At 34.0% G+C, this 20158-nt stretch overlaps 1 protein-coding gene across 2 annotated transcripts; it reads right to left on the reverse strand.

Annotated features, from left to right (window-relative positions):
• Positions 1-11677: 11677 nt before the first annotated feature.
• On the reverse strand, positions 11678-15940 carry LOC134681051 (uncharacterized). 2 transcript variants are annotated; one of them, XM_063540449.1, is made up of 2 exons: positions 15749-15940; positions 11678-15275 (listed from the first exon to the last, which is right to left on the reverse strand). In XM_063540449.1, exon 2 carries the CDS (start codon positions 15264-15266, stop codon positions 13218-13220), a length of 2049 nt encoding a protein of 682 aa, XP_063396519.1. In that variant the 5' UTR covers positions 15267-15275; positions 15749-15940; the 3' UTR covers positions 11678-13217. The 2 variants fall into 2 exon arrangements, with proteins under 2 accessions (XP_063396519.1, XP_063396518.1); XM_063540448.1 differs by lacking the exon at positions 15749-15940 and adding an exon at positions 15389-15704.
• Between the last annotated feature and the right edge of the window lie 4218 nt (positions 15941-20158).

Consider the following 20158-nt stretch of genomic DNA (forward strand, 5'->3'; position numbering starts at 1 on the left):
TTACCCATTATCTCCTTATTGAATAAGAACCATTTAATAGACAAATCTATTTTTTTTACATGTGCAGGAAGGTAACAAATAATTCCATTCTGGTTTTTATTTGTACGAACCAATTATTGGGTATATGTCGATTTGTCCGTCCAGTTGACTGGAACATAAAATATTTATTATATTAATTAATACCCGATGGTATAAAGTTCCCCACAATATAGTAAAACATAATTTGATAAGAGCCTAGCATGTCTGATCAATTGTGTACAATATACTCTGATCAATACTTGAAAGGTTAAGTGTACAGGTACCTGTAATATTGACATTGTATATAATTTAAAGAAGTTTAACAGCAGAGAGAAAAACGATCGCGATCAAAAAGATAAGTAATAATAAAAGCTCACTTTTCTGATAATGAAAATTCATTAAATCAAGATAAATCATTTTTTACAGTGAATTTAAAATGGTCAAAACTACAAATATGTCGAAACAAAACACATATTAGAATGTAACTAAATATTTTATGTTAAAAGTACATTGAAGACTGTAAGAAAAATAGGATGTTTGTACAATGAAATATTATGAATGGCCAAGTTATATGTCATTTATTAGTCTACAACAGCTAGGTATAGAAACTATTTGACAGCCGCAAAATATTGAATGATATAATAAAGTTAATAGCAAAAGATTTGCCTTAAACCAGTCTTCTTTTCAAACAATTGCAACCAAAATCTGTCGCGACGTATATTATATAAATACCCGAAAATGTGCATTCAATTTGGCAAATATTGGCAAGGTCCGTCATAAAATGCATTTATAAAAATAAGTTTTGGGGTTTTAGAGTAACCTCCCTTTGTCCAGTTATTTCTTTGTAGATAATTAAAAATATGACATGATAATTTTATTTGAAACAGGAAAGGTGCTAAATTCTGTTTTTAAAATACTTTTTTATTTCATTTTGACTGTGTTTAATTTCATAATTGCATATCCTGGCGCTTTCGTGTACATGATGTATGACGAATTTTGTTAATTTACTCTTTTATACAACCCCTTCTCTCACTGTTATATCTTTGCATAACAAATCATGTATAATAGTCCTCATGATACCACTGTTCAGAAGTCCAGGAAAAATATAGATCCGAAATATATAGAGATGGTCATCACGGTGTATCTGAAGTTTGCAATGTACTGTAACAGACATGGAATAACTTCACTGATGTATAGGTGATTTTGATTTACTTATCATTTGATTCGCCAACTGTCATTTAAAGGTTTTTGTATTGTTATTGGTGATATTAAGGCAAGAGTTAGTAATCGGTTACTATTTCTGAGCTCAGAAAGTTGCATTCATGATGAGCTCTTTAATGTATTGCCAGGTGATTAACATCCTGGTGATTCACTTGTGTAGCAGAATTTGTTTAGATGAACATATCAATTCACAGCTTTGAATAAAATAAAGGTCGTTTTGTAGGTGATGTTTTAAATAATGTTATAGGGATTCTAGTACTGTACAGTATGCCTCATCTGACATGGGTCTGGGAAGCTTATTCTAATATTGGTGAACGAACACAATTGTCATAGCACGTTCCTATATCATTAAGACTGATATATTTAATATTTAAAACGCTACGAAAATGTCAAAAACATTACTCCAATAAAACATAGATTTATATATCAGAAAGCAAGACTCGAAGTATAAATAAAGTGTTGTTTTGTACTTCGTTTTTATTTTAATAGTGTTAGAGATTAATTATATAAAACACATTGTTGACTGCTGTACCCCTATTTTCACCTATTATGTCACTCTGTTTGTTTAGTTCACTATAATGGAATTTGATGCGACTGTCATACAAGTGAGAGGTTTAGCTACATGTTGCTATAAAACCAGGTTAAATCCACCATTTTCTACATAAGAAAATGCCTGAACTAAGTCAGGAATATGACAGTTGCATGTTATCCATTCGTTTGATGTGTTTGAGCTTCTGATTTTGCCGTTTGGTTAGGGTCTTTTACCGTTTTGAATCTTTTTGATTTTGAAATTCAAAAATACTTTTTAAATATCACAATTATTTAAGGGAGCTTAGTAGATAAGTCTTGTGAGATTTTAAATTTTAAAAAATAAAGTACAAAAAATATTACACAAAAAGCTGGAATATTCTTGAGATAAAGTTACGGAATTAAAAGAACTGATGCAATTTGAATTGTTGTACCAAACAAAAATAATCGTGTGCAGCAATGAGTGGAAAAAACATATTCCGTCTGCGAAAACAAGCTGTAAATGAAATGAACAATGAGTTTCTACGACGAATTATATATCAAACACACCGCAATTTTTAAGAAAGACAAAACCTGAATATAATTATATAAACCGCGCGGTTTGAAGAATAGGCCAACTCTAGTTTTTTTTCATTGGTAAGATTCCTACACATTTCTTGTGCCAACACAGCTGCACGGAAAATTTAATAATTTTAAAGGATGTATTTATGATAAATCTGACAGCCATTAGACGTCAGCGTAATCTCGGACTATTATGTAAAGTGAATGTTTGCCAAATGTTCGGACATCTTCGTTTTTTTCCTACAAATAAAGGATAAAATATTTTCCCCAAATCAGCAACTTTTATATATTTTTTTTATATTTTTTATATAAAAGACCTCAACGGCTCATAACTAGGCTATGGGTTTTTTTTCTGTGCAAACTTTTTTTTTCGCCTTCGGCGAAGAACAATCTATTTTTTTAGCGACAAACCGAAAACAATTTTTTTTTCTTTCAATTTTAGCATAACATATAGTGGCAGCTGCGGGTGAAACAAACAATTTTTTTTTCTCAGGGTCGAAAACAAATTATTTTTTTCACCAAAACCTGGAAACAAACTTTTTTTTCCAAAAAAAAACATAGCCCCCCCCCCCCCATCCCCCCCCCCCAGAAAATCAAATGGTTGCTGCCTTACATGATAATGTGGTTAAACTTATATGATAAAGATTGAATGTTTATGAAAAATAAACTTCTAGAACCTTACTCTAAACGGACGATTCGACGGATTTAGTTTAAATAATGTAACTCATCAACCAACAATTTTTAAATTAATATTAAAATTCTTAAAAACAACACACCTAAATATTGATTCATTCAATAAAAACGTTAAAGCAGTATAGGTCTAATTATTGTATTTCACAGTCACCATGATGAAAGTATTTTCAAGGGGAAAAAAGTTAGGCGATACCTTTCTTTGTATTCTGTTCATACAAACAAACACGTAACCAACCTTAATTTAAGTCTATGTAATGCTTAAATTTAAACATATTGTAAGGTAATAATGACACACAAAAACCTGTTTAATTTTGCTATATACGTGTATGCAGCAATTTAATAAAACTTACAAACTGAAAAAAAAATTGGCAACTGATCTTCAAACGATAGTTTCCATACATTTGTAGTTCAACGAACTCAATAAACCAATGACGCCTTGAGACTAGTTGTGACGCCCTTCAATTCTATAATTGTTTATGCAACGGGCCACGTATCATTCTATTAAACACGAAGTAAAAACCTCGCCTTTAACATAAATGTCTACAAATTGATGTGTGGGTTCAATCGTTTTTAAGATAATAGCTTTCTCTTTTAAATGTTCTAGTTGATCGTCGTAAAAGGTCCTGTTAAGTTTCATGAAATATATAGATGACCAAAGTTTTGATGGAAATGCAACGAGCTCGAAACTGGTTACCGTACTGACAAAACTAACTGGTTACCGTACTGATAAAACTAACTGGTTACCGTTCTGACAAAACTAACTGGTAACCGTACTGACAAAACTATCTGGTTACCCTACCGACAAAACTAACTGGTTACCGTTTTGAAAAAAACTAACTGGTAACCGTACTGACAAATTTACTGGTTACCCTACTGACAAAACTAACTGGTTACCGTACTGACAAAACTAACTGGTTACCCTACTGACAAAACTAACTGGTAACCGTACTGAAAAACCTAACTGTTTACCGTACTGAAAAAACTGACTGGTAACCATACTGACAAAACTTAATAAAAGTTAGCTGTAAAAGACTAGGCAACACCATGCCGAAATATAAAACAATCCAAACAGAAAACCAAGGCCTAACAAAACAATAATAGAAAAAAGACATATTGACATGTGTGCTTGAAATAATCAAGAATATTCTTATTATAGTGCACAAATTTACAAAGGGGGTTTACTAAAAAATAAAACTTAATATATAGAGAATAATACATGGCAAAATCCGTATCATATGTCGTATCATCCCGAGACATCAATATCAGCCCAAGGGCCGGTCCGAGGAATGATATTGGTCGAGGGTGATACGGCATGTGATACGGATTTTGCCATGTATTATACGCTTTATCATATATTTCAACAGAAGAGTATAATATTTTATGAACTGTTTTCTGATCCATAGCACTGGGTTACCTTCAGTTTTGCTTTTGTCTTGTTTCAAAGCCACAAAATAACTGCTCAATTATTTATACGAAGCACCTGGGTTACCTTACAAATTGCTTGCTGTTGTTTTAAAAATATTTTGTCTATTATTGTATTTATTTGAGTGTTTTGTATTTTTTATAGTTGCATTTAGTGTGCCAAAAAATATGAAAACTTGATGTTTGTGACGTCACATACAATATGAAAACTTGACGTTCATTCAAAAAATTGACCTATTTTGAGGAAATTTTTTCTTAAGCAAAAAAAAACCCCAAAACTGACTTCATTTAAAAAAAAAAATAAAGGTATGCGATACGGGGTTTAGCTATGCAATACGGGGTTTGCGATACAGGGTAGGTGATACAGACTGGAAAAACGAACCTTTATTAGATATACAAAATAGCTGTATTTTGTACTAAATATATGATAAATAAATATTATCAACCTGATAAAAGCAATCACCAAACCAGTATTTGTATTTTATCGAAGGTCCGGGAAAGTTAAACTTAGATATTCATTTATATCAGTTATGCATTTATTACGGATTGAAAAGAAGCCAGGAAATGTTCAATAGACTCGTCAGAATTACATAATCACATTTAGCAAGTGGGACTCTCGCTAAAATTCATCCTATACAATACTTTGTTTACAGGTTAACAATTTGTTCGTATTAACAATTTTAGCCTTGCAGACTTGAATTCCAGCAAGTTCGTCAGATATGGTTGCCTTCCTTGTGCAAAAATAAATTTTGAGAAAATATCTAGACTGCTTTTATCATTTATTTCTTTATATTGCCTTCTCCGGACAAACCTTCCAAGAAACTGTTTAAATATATTAGAGTTGGACATTCAAGTTATAAAAAGTGATCCAGACCAACCATATTGATTTAGATACTTACATTTTCTAAATCTGCAGAAATATTCGCCAAAACAGACGACTTATTCCGTATTTTCTATAGACAACCCTGTAATCTAAATGCTATTTGGTGTACCAACTTCAACTTTGAAAGTACTTTTTATTGATATAGTAATCAAAGCCAAAAAAATAATCTTCACTTAAATCAAATCTCTGGGGTTTTTTTTGCCGTAAAAGTTTTGTAAAGGCATGAAATTTAACTCGGACATTTCTGCAAGACATTGCAATAGACGTATTTACACTTGTAGCTCAATTTATATTTCCATTCGAATTTTGGGAGCTAACAATTAGTACAAAACGATCGTGCTTACAATTTAATGAATTTTCTATCAACATTTTATTTTTGAACTGAAATGTTCCAAATAAGTTTCCAAATTAAATTTCCGATGGGACATTTCCGTTCATCATATTCTTTTGAAAATATGTATGCAAATTTTAAATGGAGACAGCCATGTTAACCAATACTGAAATATATCACGTCATAGAATGTTCATGCAAAATTTCGAAGAGTTGCGTGAATATTTCGCGAATTGTACGAATTTTATGTTACGAGTTTGTTACATTGTACATGGGACAACGCTAAGTAAACGTTTTTCGGATGATCTGTGTCTTCCTCAAGCCTTTGAATATTATATTTTAATTCTTTCTCTGTCATTATGTGAAAATTTAAGAATAAATCTTTATTTTAATGTATAATTTGAAATATTTATTACAGCATTCTATAAAAAAAATTCTCGTCAAATATTTACTTAACGCTATTTTTCGTGGCAGTAGCAATATCTAACGTTGCGTCTGTATTATTCCTTCTATTTCTCATTGATACATGTACGTAAAGTTTTCAGGAAACAATGCAGTCATGCAACCAAATCTACGTAAGGGTAAGGGTATAGGTAGAGGCAGATGGCGATCTGATACTAGTAGTAACTAATCATGATCTAGTAGATCTATGTCGGACCGACTAATTCAATCTTTATCACAACTAATTGCTGGTCTATGACGATGCTTAAGTAAACGATAGTAGGGATGACACAAATGTATCAAGAAGGATTGAGCAGTTGGAGATAAAGAACAAGAAGTCAAATAACATACAAAAAAACAAAATATTGAGAGCTTTTATGACAAAGTCAATGTGCTTGATGATCGTAGTATAAACGTAGTAAGAACAGCGTGATGAGGACACAATGGGCGTGTTAAAATTGTACTATGGTATTGAAAAGCGTGGTATAAATGTGATATAGTCGTAGTGGAAGCGTGTTTGGGTCGTGGTAAGAATGTGATGGTCGTAATAGTCGCTGTGAGATCGTAGAGCAGTCTCCCCGACTAGATTCCCATTTTCGCTATGCTGTCGCTACGATGGTACAGTGACATTTGCGATCTTACTGCGCTCTCACTACGCTTCTACTACGACCTGATTTTGCCACGACCGCACGACGATTGTTTTGATCATGTTCAAACGCTCATCACGTTCATGAAGACCTCACCACAACCGAACTACGACCTTACTACGATCTGCACGATCGCACTACGATGGTCAAAATTTTCATTTTGTTTTCACAGATTGTAGTTTGAACTTGGCCTAGTGGGACTGCTGTATTACAGTGTGATTTTATGTAAGTTGTTTGTGTGCTTTGTACCTATAGTTCCATTTTACCGTTTATTCTTAAATTGTTGTTCTGTTGTAACATTGTCCCAGGTTATGGGGAAATGTTTAGCGCTCAAAAACCTGTTTAATTTCGACATAAATCTGTCTCAACTCCGGAGTCTGTCAGTGTTTCTTGTTGGTCGTATTTTTTCGTTATTTGTTTTTTTTTATACATTAATTATGTGTTTGGGTTTGGGTTTTTTAGATTTAATTGTTACAAATTTCTTCACAAGGCTTTTTATAACAAATCATACGTACTAATGCCTCGTTCACATAAACATTTAATTCGAATTGAATTCGAATCGAATTCGCTAATCGCGTTCACACATTCTTCTTTTAAATGCACTCAACATAATGCTGAGTTCACACGTAATTCGAATTCGATTCGCATTAACTAATTCGAATTAGTCTAATTCGCATTCGAAAAGTTTTACGTCCTAACGTCAATTCTAATTCGAATTGCAATGCGCGTCAAATTCGCTAAATATATACTGTCCAAACGACGTTTACTTTTAATTCGTATTAACAAACGCGTATTTCTAATGCGAATTGGATAATTCGAATTAAAAAAAAAAAAGAGTGTGTGAACGTGATAGCGAATTTGAATTAAAAGTACGTGTGGACGAGGCATAATTGTATAAGGTCATAAAGAGATCCTCATGCTTTATGTTTTATAGAGTTTTCATCATCGTCATTTGGTCTTTGGTGGATACGTTTCTAATGGAAATCATACAACATCTTTTTTTTTATATTCAAATATGGTGATAATTATATATACACCAAATATATTATTTTTGCATAAGAGACTAAAACACAAAAACTTCATTTACCAAGGAAACATGCAAGTTAGTCAGATGTAATCCACCAAATATACATGTGCATGTACACCTACTATGATTCCATACACCAAATAATTTAAAAGGTGACCTTCTGCATACCGTATTTGATGAAATCCAATACTTCATCACTGATCAATGAGATAAGGTGAAGGTCGGGGGGTTCTGCATGACAGATATATAGACCTTGCAAAGGTTCCATAAAAGTATACAATGAAAATATAGTTATCATTTTAGTCATAATAAGTGAGAAATGCACGCTAAATATACTTTTCAGTTTTTGAGCAGGTACTGAACCACGAAAAAGGACAATGGACAAAAAACAGACGGAAACTTAGTAGCACAACCTATTTGTATATAAGATATGAAGCATCAAGGTCCTATAACTTCACGAATATATTATAATCTTCACCCTGGTCGAGAAGTATTGTGATGGAGTCCGTTAAACGGGATAAAGGTAGAGCAAATAACGTCAAATTCTACCGGCACAAAAACATGTAATTTCCTATAACTCATATTGTCTATTATTAGTCATATAAGTAGACGTTTTTACCAAGTTTGTATCCTATAAGCGATGTAGTATCAAAGATGAATATATATTAAACCAAAAAAAGTGAAGACGGACAAAAAGCTCTATCAACGGCTCGCCCATGCATGCAATTTATGTTTAACATCGTAAAACTGTTAAATATTCTAATCTCTGTAATTCAATCCGTCATCTTTACGCCTGCAACATTACTTTAAACGCCCTCAAGTCATATTTCTATGATATTTATCATGTAGTTTTTACTCTTGGTGACAAATCATCAACAACAAAACAATTCGAAGTGTATGTATGTGTTATTCGTATGTATTATTTGTATGTGTTGTACATACAATGTATTGTAAACATATTTCAGTCCCTTCATCCATACACGGCTGTCATACAATAAATACCCGATATAACGCGATAACCTGATTGATATAATATTAAGTATGGGTCAATGTGATCGTGTGATCATCATTGTTAACTTTACATCATCAGTAGCGAATTCAGAAATTTTCTACGAGGGGTCCCTCCCATTATGCTTCAGTGATTCCCTATATAATCACCCACTCATTCCACAATAGTTTTTTTTGTGCTTTTGTTGTTTTGCTTTGAATCGTTCTGATGAGTTTGGCCATTTCCAACTGATTTTTCTAGTTTCCAATTATGTTGTGCTATTTCACCAAATTCCCAGTTAAGGGGAGTAGTGTATCCCGCATGCACGTTTAACCCAACTACTTCTAAATGAGCCTGTCCCAGGTCAAGAACCTATGATTGAGCGGTAAAAAATCCTCGCCTGGTTTACTTATTACTGAATTCATGTTGAAAGTCTGCAACATAGAATTTTACCACAAGTATCACATTAACATTATCAATGTTCTGTGATGATAAAGACATGGTCAGATGACCCAGGCAAACCAGACATGTACACCATAAAATCCTTCAAAACACAAAATATACCTGTTTCTTATAGTATCTGATAGACTGACAAAATTACGAAAATGTATCAGTGACAAATCAGCTATAAAAATGATTTCAAGGTCACGGATACTGCCAGACAGACATACATGTATCCACATTACAATTATTTCATTCACTAATGAAAGCTGATCTATAGCTTAAAATTTTTGAAAAACAAGACTGAAACACAAAAACTAAACATTGACCAATGTACCATGAAAATGAGGTCAAAGTCAGATGATACTGGCTAGAATGATGTGTATACTATGCAATCATTTTATACACTAAATATTCTTATATTACTTGAAAAACAGAGGAAAATACACAAAAACTTAACATTGACCAATGAACAATGAAAATGAGGTCAAGGTCAGATGATAACCACAAGACAGACATGCACACTTTACATTCATCAATACGCTAAATATAGTAGACCTATTGCTGACAATACTTGAAAAACAGAACAGAAAACATAAACGGACCCAATCGTATAACTTTAACCTTGACCAATGATCCATGACACGAGGAAACGGTAAGGGGAATACTGTATGATTGACATGTAGACGTTGAAAGGAACCTATATATACCAAGTATAGTTATCCTTTTATATTTTTCAAGCAGTCACTGAACAATGAAAATAAGGTCAAGGACATAGACAGACAGAAACTTTGTAACGTAAGGTATCCGCATACAAGATATGAAGAATCTAGATTTTCTACCTTCTGACATATAAAGCCTTAAACAAAAATTTACGCCGCCGCCGCCGGATCGTAATACCTGCAAACTGGCCGACACAAGGGAATGAAGTACGATTTCCAATGAGACAAATATCCACCAAAGTTCAAATAAAGTGGATGTAAGCAATTAAAGGCCTTCAAAATGTGGAAAAAAAACGTCTTGCCGTATCGTCGGCTATAAAAAAAATCTTGACATCAAAAATGTAAATCATTTCAATTGGGAAAACTATCATTATTACTATACAATTTACGAAGAAACAAATATGACATGACACGAACCAACGACAACCACTCAACTACAGGATCTTGACTTTAGATAACCTTGGATAGTGGTGCTACAGCTCAATACAAGAACAAACCACAAAAAGTTTACTTTTACAAATTGTGACTTGGATGGAGAGTTGTCTAATTGGCACTCATACCACATCTTCTTATATCTATATACAACAAGCCAGCACACGCTGAAATGTCTTGCCTGCTTTACTGACCAATAATTTTATATTGATAGTCCTAAAAAATAACATAACAGAAAATGATGTCAAGGGCAGATAAACCAAGCCAAAAATACACGTCAACCTTACAATCATTCCATACCCCCCAAAAAAGTAGTGACCTATTGCTTATAGTATACAAAAATCAGACCAAACCACGAAAACCTTATATTGACCAGTGATCTATGGAATGGGGTCTTCAAGGTCTGCTAGACAGACTTACACATTTTACAATCTTTTACATGCTTTAAATATAGTGAACCTAATGTATTAGATACAGTATTTTAGAATTAAACTTTACCAATGAACCATGAAAATTAGGTCAAGATCTTACGATAACTGCCAGACAGACATTTACACCTTACAATCATTCCATACACCAAATAGAGTTAACCTATTGATTATAATAATGGTTTAAGAAAAACAGAGCAAAACATTAAAACTGTAAATTAACCAATTACCTATACAAATCAGGTCAAGGTTAAGTAAACAAGATACAAAGATATTTCCATTCACAAAAAAAAAGGTGACCTATTGCATACAGTGGTAGAAAAAATTACACAAAAAATTAAAATATGAAAATGAGGTTAAGGTAAGAAGATTGATTGATTGTTGGTTGCTTTACGCCGCATTAGCACAAAAAGGCTATATCGCGGCGATTAAGGTAAGATGACATCTGCCAGTTAGACATGTACACATAACAATCATTCCATACACCAAATATACTACTTATAGTATCTAAGATATTGGCTTGACCACGAACACTTAACTTGATCACCGATCCATGAAATAAGGTCAAGGTCAAGTGAAAACTTTCTGAGAAGATGAGGACTTTGCTAGATACGCATATTAAATAGTTAATAAGATAGAAATTAAGACTACAAAATCTGAACTTGTTTTGAAGTAGTCACAGAACCATGACTTTGAGGCCAAGGACAGTGGAAATATGACATACGGAAACTTCATAACATAAGGCGTCTATATACCTAGTATATGGACGGAGCGTCCAGGTCTTCTTACTCCAGCAATATTAAGCTTTTATGTATCCGGTTCACAATCGCTAAGTCTCGCTTTACGCACAATCGCTAAGTCTCGCATGTTATTTTGATAGTAAAATGCAACCATGTCAGGAATTCAAATATTTAATAATATCAATACTCCTTAATATGAAAAATAAGCAGTATATTAAAAGTCAAAGGGCCAAATATTTGATACAATGTTACTGATTCAACTGCATATCAAATACGAGTCGATTGACTTATCATAATACAGTGGTTCCCCTCCAACTAAACATGTAAATTAAGCTCATATTTCAAAATCAATAGACCATGAATAAAATCATCTCCATAGAAACAAGATGTCATGTGCCAATGTTTATACATCTACATACCGAATAACAGTCTAGTTTACCGCTACTGGTTCCCCTTGATGGTCGGAGACAACCCGCCAAATTGGGAACTATTCCCTAAACGAGTAACAACCTCTGAGTCTCATTTGAGTAAACATTTGGTAGTGCTTAAAAAAAGTATTCTAAACGGAGTCTTTTTATTTAAAATTGCACATAATCGTGAAAGATGCCGCAAATTTTTCATAGAATGAATACTCCTATCTTGATTTACAGAGAAGTAACAAGTCTATGAAAACTTCGAAAAATTGACAATTTTCAAGGCTACTTACTTTTTAAAATCCCATAACAAAAATATAGTTCTTTGGAAAAAGTTGTTCCATTATCCATAAATTTGTATCATTTTCTGTAAAAAGACCAATTGTAGGACATATTTATGTTAAGCACTATCAACTGGTTACTAAAATGAATGATTGTTACTCATTTGGGGAATGGTTCCCCATTTTTGGGTTGTCCCCAAACTGTTAAACTGACCTTATCATAACATAAACATGAAAAGAGTGCAACAGTTTTAAGGTCAACAGATCGTGATTAAAGGAAGGGACAAATGATCTTCAATGGGAACGAGAGATGCCAATGCTATCCAACTACATACCGAATATCATTGATTTACCATTAGTGGTCCCCCTTAAACTGAATTAATCACAAACTTTAACAAATTGATGCCGACGCCGATGCCACCGGAAACAGGTTACCCAAGTCTAGCTTTCGACTCTGTCGAGGCGAGACAACAAAATATTGTCGAGTTCACCATTCAATACCATGTTATTCATTAATGCAACTATAACCAAGTAAGAATAATATCTTAAATTTCAACAAAACTCTATCTTATAGAATTGCAGAAGTAATATTTAACATATATTTACATATACTAAAATGTCATATTGTAAACAGTGGTATCTGATGAAAGTTAATCCCGGATATAACAATTACATATAAAATGAAACCATTAGCACTAATATAGACGAATATGTTAATGTTTGTTATATATATATATATTTATGACATATGTTTGTTTTCCTCCAAAGATACTTGAATTATTGTACATCGTTCTTATCCTATAAAGTATAATGTACTGTAAACACTGACCAGTCAAAAGGATAATATAATGAATCGTTTGATCATCAAGTTTCTTTTCTATAACTAAAACTTCTTTCCTGTGTCACCAACCTTCTTATGTGAAATATTCTTTTAGAAAACATATTTCTTTTTGATTATTGTAGAAACAAATATACTAGTATACAAAGCTTACGAGTGCTGTTTAGTACATTGAGAAATCAGGTTCATTTATCCGCTCTTCTGCTTGAGCATCATTCAGTTCGTAAGCTGTAGGATAATACTCTTGCTTTTTACCTTTAGACGTGCGATGTTCTTCTTGCATTCGCCGCGAAAACGACTTTTCATTCAAAAATTGGTTTTTCTCCCTTCGAAAGTCACGTGGTGGTCTATGTGGGTACATATAGTATCCATCGGTTGGATATGCTCTTTGTGGAATTTCTGATGTATATCCTCCCATAACACTACCACTTTCCATAGATATATCCTCTTTTCCATACGGATAATGCGGACCTCCTCCACGGAAATGGCCTTTTTCTTTTTTCTTGTTTTTCTTTTGTTTTTTATTTGTCTTTCGGTCTTTCGATGAATATCGAAGATGGGGAGGAACAGAACTAGAACGAGGCGGATAACGTGCCATTTCCGGTGGCATGTAAGGATTAAACGATTGTGGCTGATACATGTAGTAGGGACGATAGCCGTTATACATCATGTTAGGTGGACTTCTCTCATTTTTATCGCGGTTTTTGCGATTGCGTCGCTTTTCATATTCCTCTCGACGACTCATACGTTCCTTTGGTGGAGAATCAACGTCAGGATTGACATATTCGTAATCACGGGGTGGCGTTCTTGGTCTAAATAAATCATCACTTTCACTGTCAAAATCTCCGTTTGGAATCCTTTTCCTATCGGTCTCTTCGTGATCTCTCGGAGATTTATGACCAGAGTGTCGACTGTCAGAAGACTTTGAATGCGGCGACTCAGATTCCTTCCTTTTTGGTCGTCGTCGTTTAACAAATCGAGGATACATTGGATATTGGTATGGATAAGGGTAGGGTGGCGCTCGCATAGACGGTTGAGGAGAGAAAAATCGTGGTCTCGTCATCGGCGGCGGTGGCGGCGGATAATACATCGGTCTCATGTAGGAGGGTGGAGGTGGATAGAACGGTGCTCCAAAGTTGCCTGGCATATATCCTCGAGGCCTGCCAAATGGTGGTGGTATACCATTTTCTTGATGTAAAGGTCTTTCAGGTTGACTTCTTGTTGATAGTGTTTCAGAAGGTCTATCATGTGGTGGTGGCTGAGCTTCTATTATAGGCGGTTGAGGTGGCGGTGGAACTGGAGCTGGTTCCGCCGGCGGTGATGGTGGCGATGGAGGCGGAGGAACGTCTGCTGGTTGTACAAATGAGTTGGAAACTCGAGATCGAGCAGAAATAGGCGGTTCTTTCTTTTCTATTTTAAAGCTTTTAGCCTGAACATTATTTGGACGATAAAAATATCCTTGAGGTGGCGGTGAATCATAAAATTCCTGTGGAACGTCATCAACTACTGACGGGATATTGTCGCCGGCCGAAAGTCGGACATTTTGTCTAGCGGATACTGGTTTGTCTACAATAATACGCCGCAAAGAACCATTTACCATAGCAGTTGTTTCGACTGGAACAGTACCGTTTACAACCCTAAATGATCCTGGTCGATTACCTGATCCATTTACTGCTCTATACGGAGCTTGACCATTTTGAATTGTTCCATTTTCCCGTTTCGTTTGATCTGCCATTGATGTTGCCTTTACAATGTCTAATGCGTCCTGATCAGAGGCACATACGAACCCATGACACTCGAGAACTTTCCTTCCTTTTGCACGACGTGTAATCGCTGTGAAAATAGCCGGATTTTTGGCATTCTGAGCTGCTATTTCTGAATTTAAAGACACAAATTTGGCCATCACCTCCCCTGTTGGGGCATTTATTGCATTTACGGGCCTTACTGCAGCGCATACTGTCAATGAAGAAATCGGGAAAAATACAATCGTATCCGGATCATCAATATACTGAATTTGTAAACCGGTGTATAGAACGGTAAGAGTTGAGTCTATACCTTGTAACTGAGCATGTTCACCTACCGGGTATCTATCCCTAAGTGGCTGTTGAACGGCTTCTAGTCCTTCTGTTGTCTCTAATGGTACTGAGCTACCAATGTACAATACACGTCGTTTTGCCAATGTTTGGGTCGGTTCTTCCCTTTGTATCACCATTTTGAATCCCTAAAATAAATATAAAATTCAGTATAAATATTTCGTAATGGCGGCTGTCATACAAGGAAACTGTTGGTGAAGTAATTTAATAGTTTAACTACAGGGTTAAAGAATTGAGTTACCTTTTCAATGCGACATTCCTGATCACAACATGACAATTATTTCACTATTTCTAACTTCCACAGATTTCTAATTCTCTTTTTGGTTATTCCATTGGATCTAATTATCGGTAAACTATATCCTTCTTGATTTTTAATAATCCAAAAAATGTCACTGTAACAATATGAAGAAAATTTGTGTGAATCGTTGAACCTAGACGTTCATTCAACATTCATATGTAAAATATGGTGTCTGTTTATTCACGGACGACATGTTAAATTGTCTATTCAGAACCGGTTTTGAAATCTTTTTAAAAATATGCCTTTACTGGAGCGAGACTTTAAAATAAACACCCAACGATTAAATGACAAATTAATATTTACCTTTATACTTTTAAGGTCAGTTAAGGGAAGACTTTTGCATAGAAATTTTGTAAAATGAACAAACTATTGGACATCAATAATCATAGTTGTGTGTTGTTACCAGAAATCAATGAACTGCATGTCAATTTCATTATTGTTATTGACTGCTAAGACAATGGGATGCCTCAGGTAAATTTACAGGTAAAGTATTTACACCTTGACGGTGTATAACACAAATCATTTAATTTATAAGTGTGAAATTAAAGTAGTATGGGGCTGTAAAAGTAGTTTTGCCTGTAAGCATTAAGATTTGACGGGATAACGCTCTATTGGTACTCATCTGTACCATTTGTTCATGTTCCCTTGGACTTTTACACGAATCTTTATTATCTTGATTTAAAAGTCTTACATGCTACTTATCCTTATTCATTGTTAATTTTCTTCTTCTCATGACACTCGATTCTAAACGAAATTTTTACATTGTAAAATGATTAAGATAGGAGAATACGTGTTATATATATTTTGGTGCTTTCCTCTACCTTTCTGAAAATTACATTTTGAGTTTAATTGCAATTTGACATACATGTAATAATCATGATAATTATAATTAAATATGGAACTAAGAAATAACTTTTTTAACAATTAGGATTTTAATTTTTCTGTTAAAGATTTTACTGATGAAGAAAAGTTGATTTCTATACTCAATCCATCAACACCATCACAAGTAAATAAATTGGGGTCCTACATCAAAAGGTCATTAGAACTGAGGACAGGGGACACTGGAATATTTACTGTAAACGAATGATTGTGTGTGTATATATAGTTATATTGTTTATTTTGTATGTCACAAACTTAATGTTTAAAATTAATATGGCAATAAATATTTGAATTTATATAATTAACACAAATTACACCAATAAGAGGGCCAAATGCACAGCCATAGTATGACGACCTTTATAACGTTTACATCAGCATAAAACAAAATATAAAACGCATAACACAACAAATGACATCAAGTGACCGAAGGGCTTGTTCTCAGTACCAGAGCCTAAAGATTTTAATAGCTGGAATGCAGTTATCATACTGCATCTTTTCTTTCGATCAAGAAAGACAACTTGACTTGAACATTAGACCCGAGAACACAGAGTTATTTTGTTATGCATGAAAATTACACAAATCACATCCGCTCTAACTCAAAAAAGGTTTTTACTTTTTAGTGTAGTGTACAATTATGAGAAAAAAAGTATTTAAATTAAAGAAAGGTTTAACTCAAATGTGAAAAAAATATGTTAAGAGGGTCTCAAAACTAAGGTTGAAAGATTTATACTGAACTGTACACAATCACTATAAAGTAATCTAACCATTCTTGAGCCAAAAAGAATATGCAGGAAATTATATCCGCCTACTTACTATGTATACAATGCAAAACAATATTGGAAGTTGTATGAAACAAAATAGTTATTAGTTCCTTCTGCAGTAAAAACTAGGGGCCACGATATAGACAAGAAATGTTGTAAGAGGCTACTAATCAAACAAATTTATCACATAGTATTAAATGATGAATACTTATATACAAAATATTTAAAAAAAAATCACTTTCCGTTTGCAAACTCTGTTTTATGCAATAATATATACACACTAGCTTGACAGCTATTTAAGACAATTAAATTTAAAGTTATCTCGCTTTGATCGAACTTCATAGATACCAACAAACTAAAAATGTTTATAAATGGCCAACATATGTATAAAAAAAAAAAACAACAACAAACAATTCTGTCTTGGTATGATCATAATTATTATCAAAAGAGTTAATTCTTCATTATCGTTATTGAAAAGAATCAAGTGATACTCGAATCATAATGCACGAATTATGTTTTATAAATGTACAATGGTATACGACTACTGGTATGTAACAAGTTTTAGTTTAAAATATTTATTTATAGGGAATTGGGAAACAAGTTATTGCAACATATATAAATCCATCTCCACTTTGCGGGTGCCAGTGCTGCCTTGTAGCGGCATTAGCCTACTCTTTTTCGAAATCTACAAGAGTTTCTTTTACGTCTAAGAGATATGGCTCTCTTGTAACACGTGTCAGCCATATATCGTCCCCTTCCGACGGACTATCATCGTTTTTCAATACCATACTCGCAAATGGTGTCTAGGGAGAGCCGAAAATTCAGTCCCTGAAATTTTCTCCCCTGAGAGGGGATCGAACCAGAAACCTTTGTGTTAGTAGTCCTATGCACATACAAGTTTTAAATTGAGTTAATCAATTTTCAAAAAGGGCAGCTATAATTATTTTGAACGAACACGATATTCGTAAACCATCTATTTATAAAAAAGAAGATGTGGTATGATTGCCAATGAGACAACTGTCCACAAGAGACCAAAATGACACAGACATTAACAACTATAGGTCACCGTACGACCTTCAACAATGAGCAAAGCCCATACCGCATAGTCAGCAATTTGGAATTATTCCCATTATTAAGAGAATACTTTACAACAAGTCATTTTTAATTCAGTATAAATCCCAATATGAAATAGCACCCAAAACAATAACAAATCTTATAGTCAATACAAATAGTAAACAATTTTTAGCAAACTTAAATAGTCACCGCAAAAGGTGGGAGCATTGAATATATACAGATTTGGAATAGCGTCTAAGATACAATAGGGGTTAGTTCCTGGTAAAGTGTTTTAGATTTATTTTTCCCATAATCCGATTTATTTTCTGTCCATTGTGTTACTCAATTTGATCCGTTTCGGTAAAGTCAACGGATTTTACGTAGGTCATACGGTTATTGAGATAATTGGGTAAGACACTACTAAAAACCACACTAACCGTGTAGAACGCCACTTGCGGGGTGTCGGCTATTTTGGACACGGGGTGGCAATTTTGAAGCGGAGAAAAACGATAAAAACAACACACATAAAAGATACTGCTTGCTGGAAATAGATCATGTTTCGGTTCAAAAGAAATTTTGATACTTGAACTCACTTTTATCGTTTTTCTCCGCTTCAAAATTGCTTCCCCGTGTTTAACATAGCCGACACCCCGCAAGTAATTTCATCTCTTTAAAAAAAAAATGGAATACAAATCATTCACCATGGCTAAATCCGCACTGTGTCCACTCTTTATTTCAACACTTCCCCAATTGTATCGCGATTTCGCAGGCATCTTTTAGTTTGAAAATCAAAAAAAAAAAAGAAGGTTATACTAAATTTTAAATGATACTACTAGTAAGTGAAAAACCGCAACAGGTTAATCGCTTTCAGTCCGAAATAGATAATAGCCAACATATATATTGCTGTTTTTATTAAGGGGATATCACCACAACTTACTTATTATAAATTAAGGAATGTATCTCCCTTATGCAAAGCTCTGATTCCTTTTATGGATTTGGCTATACTTTTTGGACCTTTTGAATTATAGCTCTTCATCTTTTATATAAGCTTTGGATTTCAAATATTTTGGCCGCGAGCATCACTGAAGAGACATGTATTGTCGAAATGCGCATCTGGTGCAAGAAAATTGGTACCGTTAATTTTATTACTACCACTGGGTCGAAGCCTCTGCTGGTGGACTATTAGTCCCCGAGGGTATCACCAGCCCAGTAGCCAGTACTTCGGTACTGGCATGAACATACGGATTTTTTGTGTTATTAAAATTTGCTGTTATAAAATACTAGAAATTTATAAATTAAGGAATGTATCTCCCTCATGCAAAGCTCTGATTCCTTTTATGGATTTGGCTATACTTTTTGGACCTTTTGGATTATAGCTCTTCATCTTTTATATAAGCTTTGGATTTCAAATATTTTGGCCGCGAGCATCACTGAAGAGACATGTATTGTCGAAATGCGCATCTGGTGCAAGAAAATTGGTACCGTTAATTTTATTACTACCACTGGGTCGAAGCCTCTGCTGGTGGACTATTAGTCCCCGAGGGTATCACCAGCCCAGTAGCCAGTACTTCGGTACTGGAATGAACATACGAATTTTTTGTGTTATTAAAATTTGCTGTTATAAAATACTAGAAATTATTATAAATTAAGGAATGTATCTCCCTCATGCAAAGCTCTGATTCCTTTTATGGATTTGGCTATACTTTTTGGACCTTTTGGATTATAGCTCTTCATCTTTTATATAAGCTTTGGATTTCAAATATTTTGGCCGCGAGCATCACTGAAGAGACATGTATTGTCGAAATGCGCATCTGGTGCAAGAAAATTGGTACCGTTAATTTTATTACTACCACTGGGTCGAAGCCTCTGCTGGTGGACTATTAGTCCCCGAGGGTATCACCAGCCCAGTAGCCAGTACTTCGGTACTGGCATGAACATACGAATTTTTTGTGTTATTAAAATTTGCTGTTATAAAATACTAGAAATTATTATAAATTAAGGAATGTATCTCCCTCATGCA

The sequence above is a fragment of the Mytilus trossulus genome, chromosome 8 (genome assembly GCF_036588685.1).
Source record: "Mytilus trossulus isolate FHL-02 chromosome 8, PNRI_Mtr1.1.1.hap1, whole genome shotgun sequence".
In the NCBI taxonomy this organism is placed as follows: Eukaryota; Metazoa; Mollusca; class Bivalvia; order Mytilida; family Mytilidae; genus Mytilus; species Mytilus trossulus.

What these genes read in the sequence shown, in the direction of transcription:
- LOC134681051 (XM_063540449.1), bottom strand. Translation starts at nt 15,266, where the DNA reads ATGGTGATACAAAGGGAAGAACCGACCCAAACATTGGCAAAACGACGT.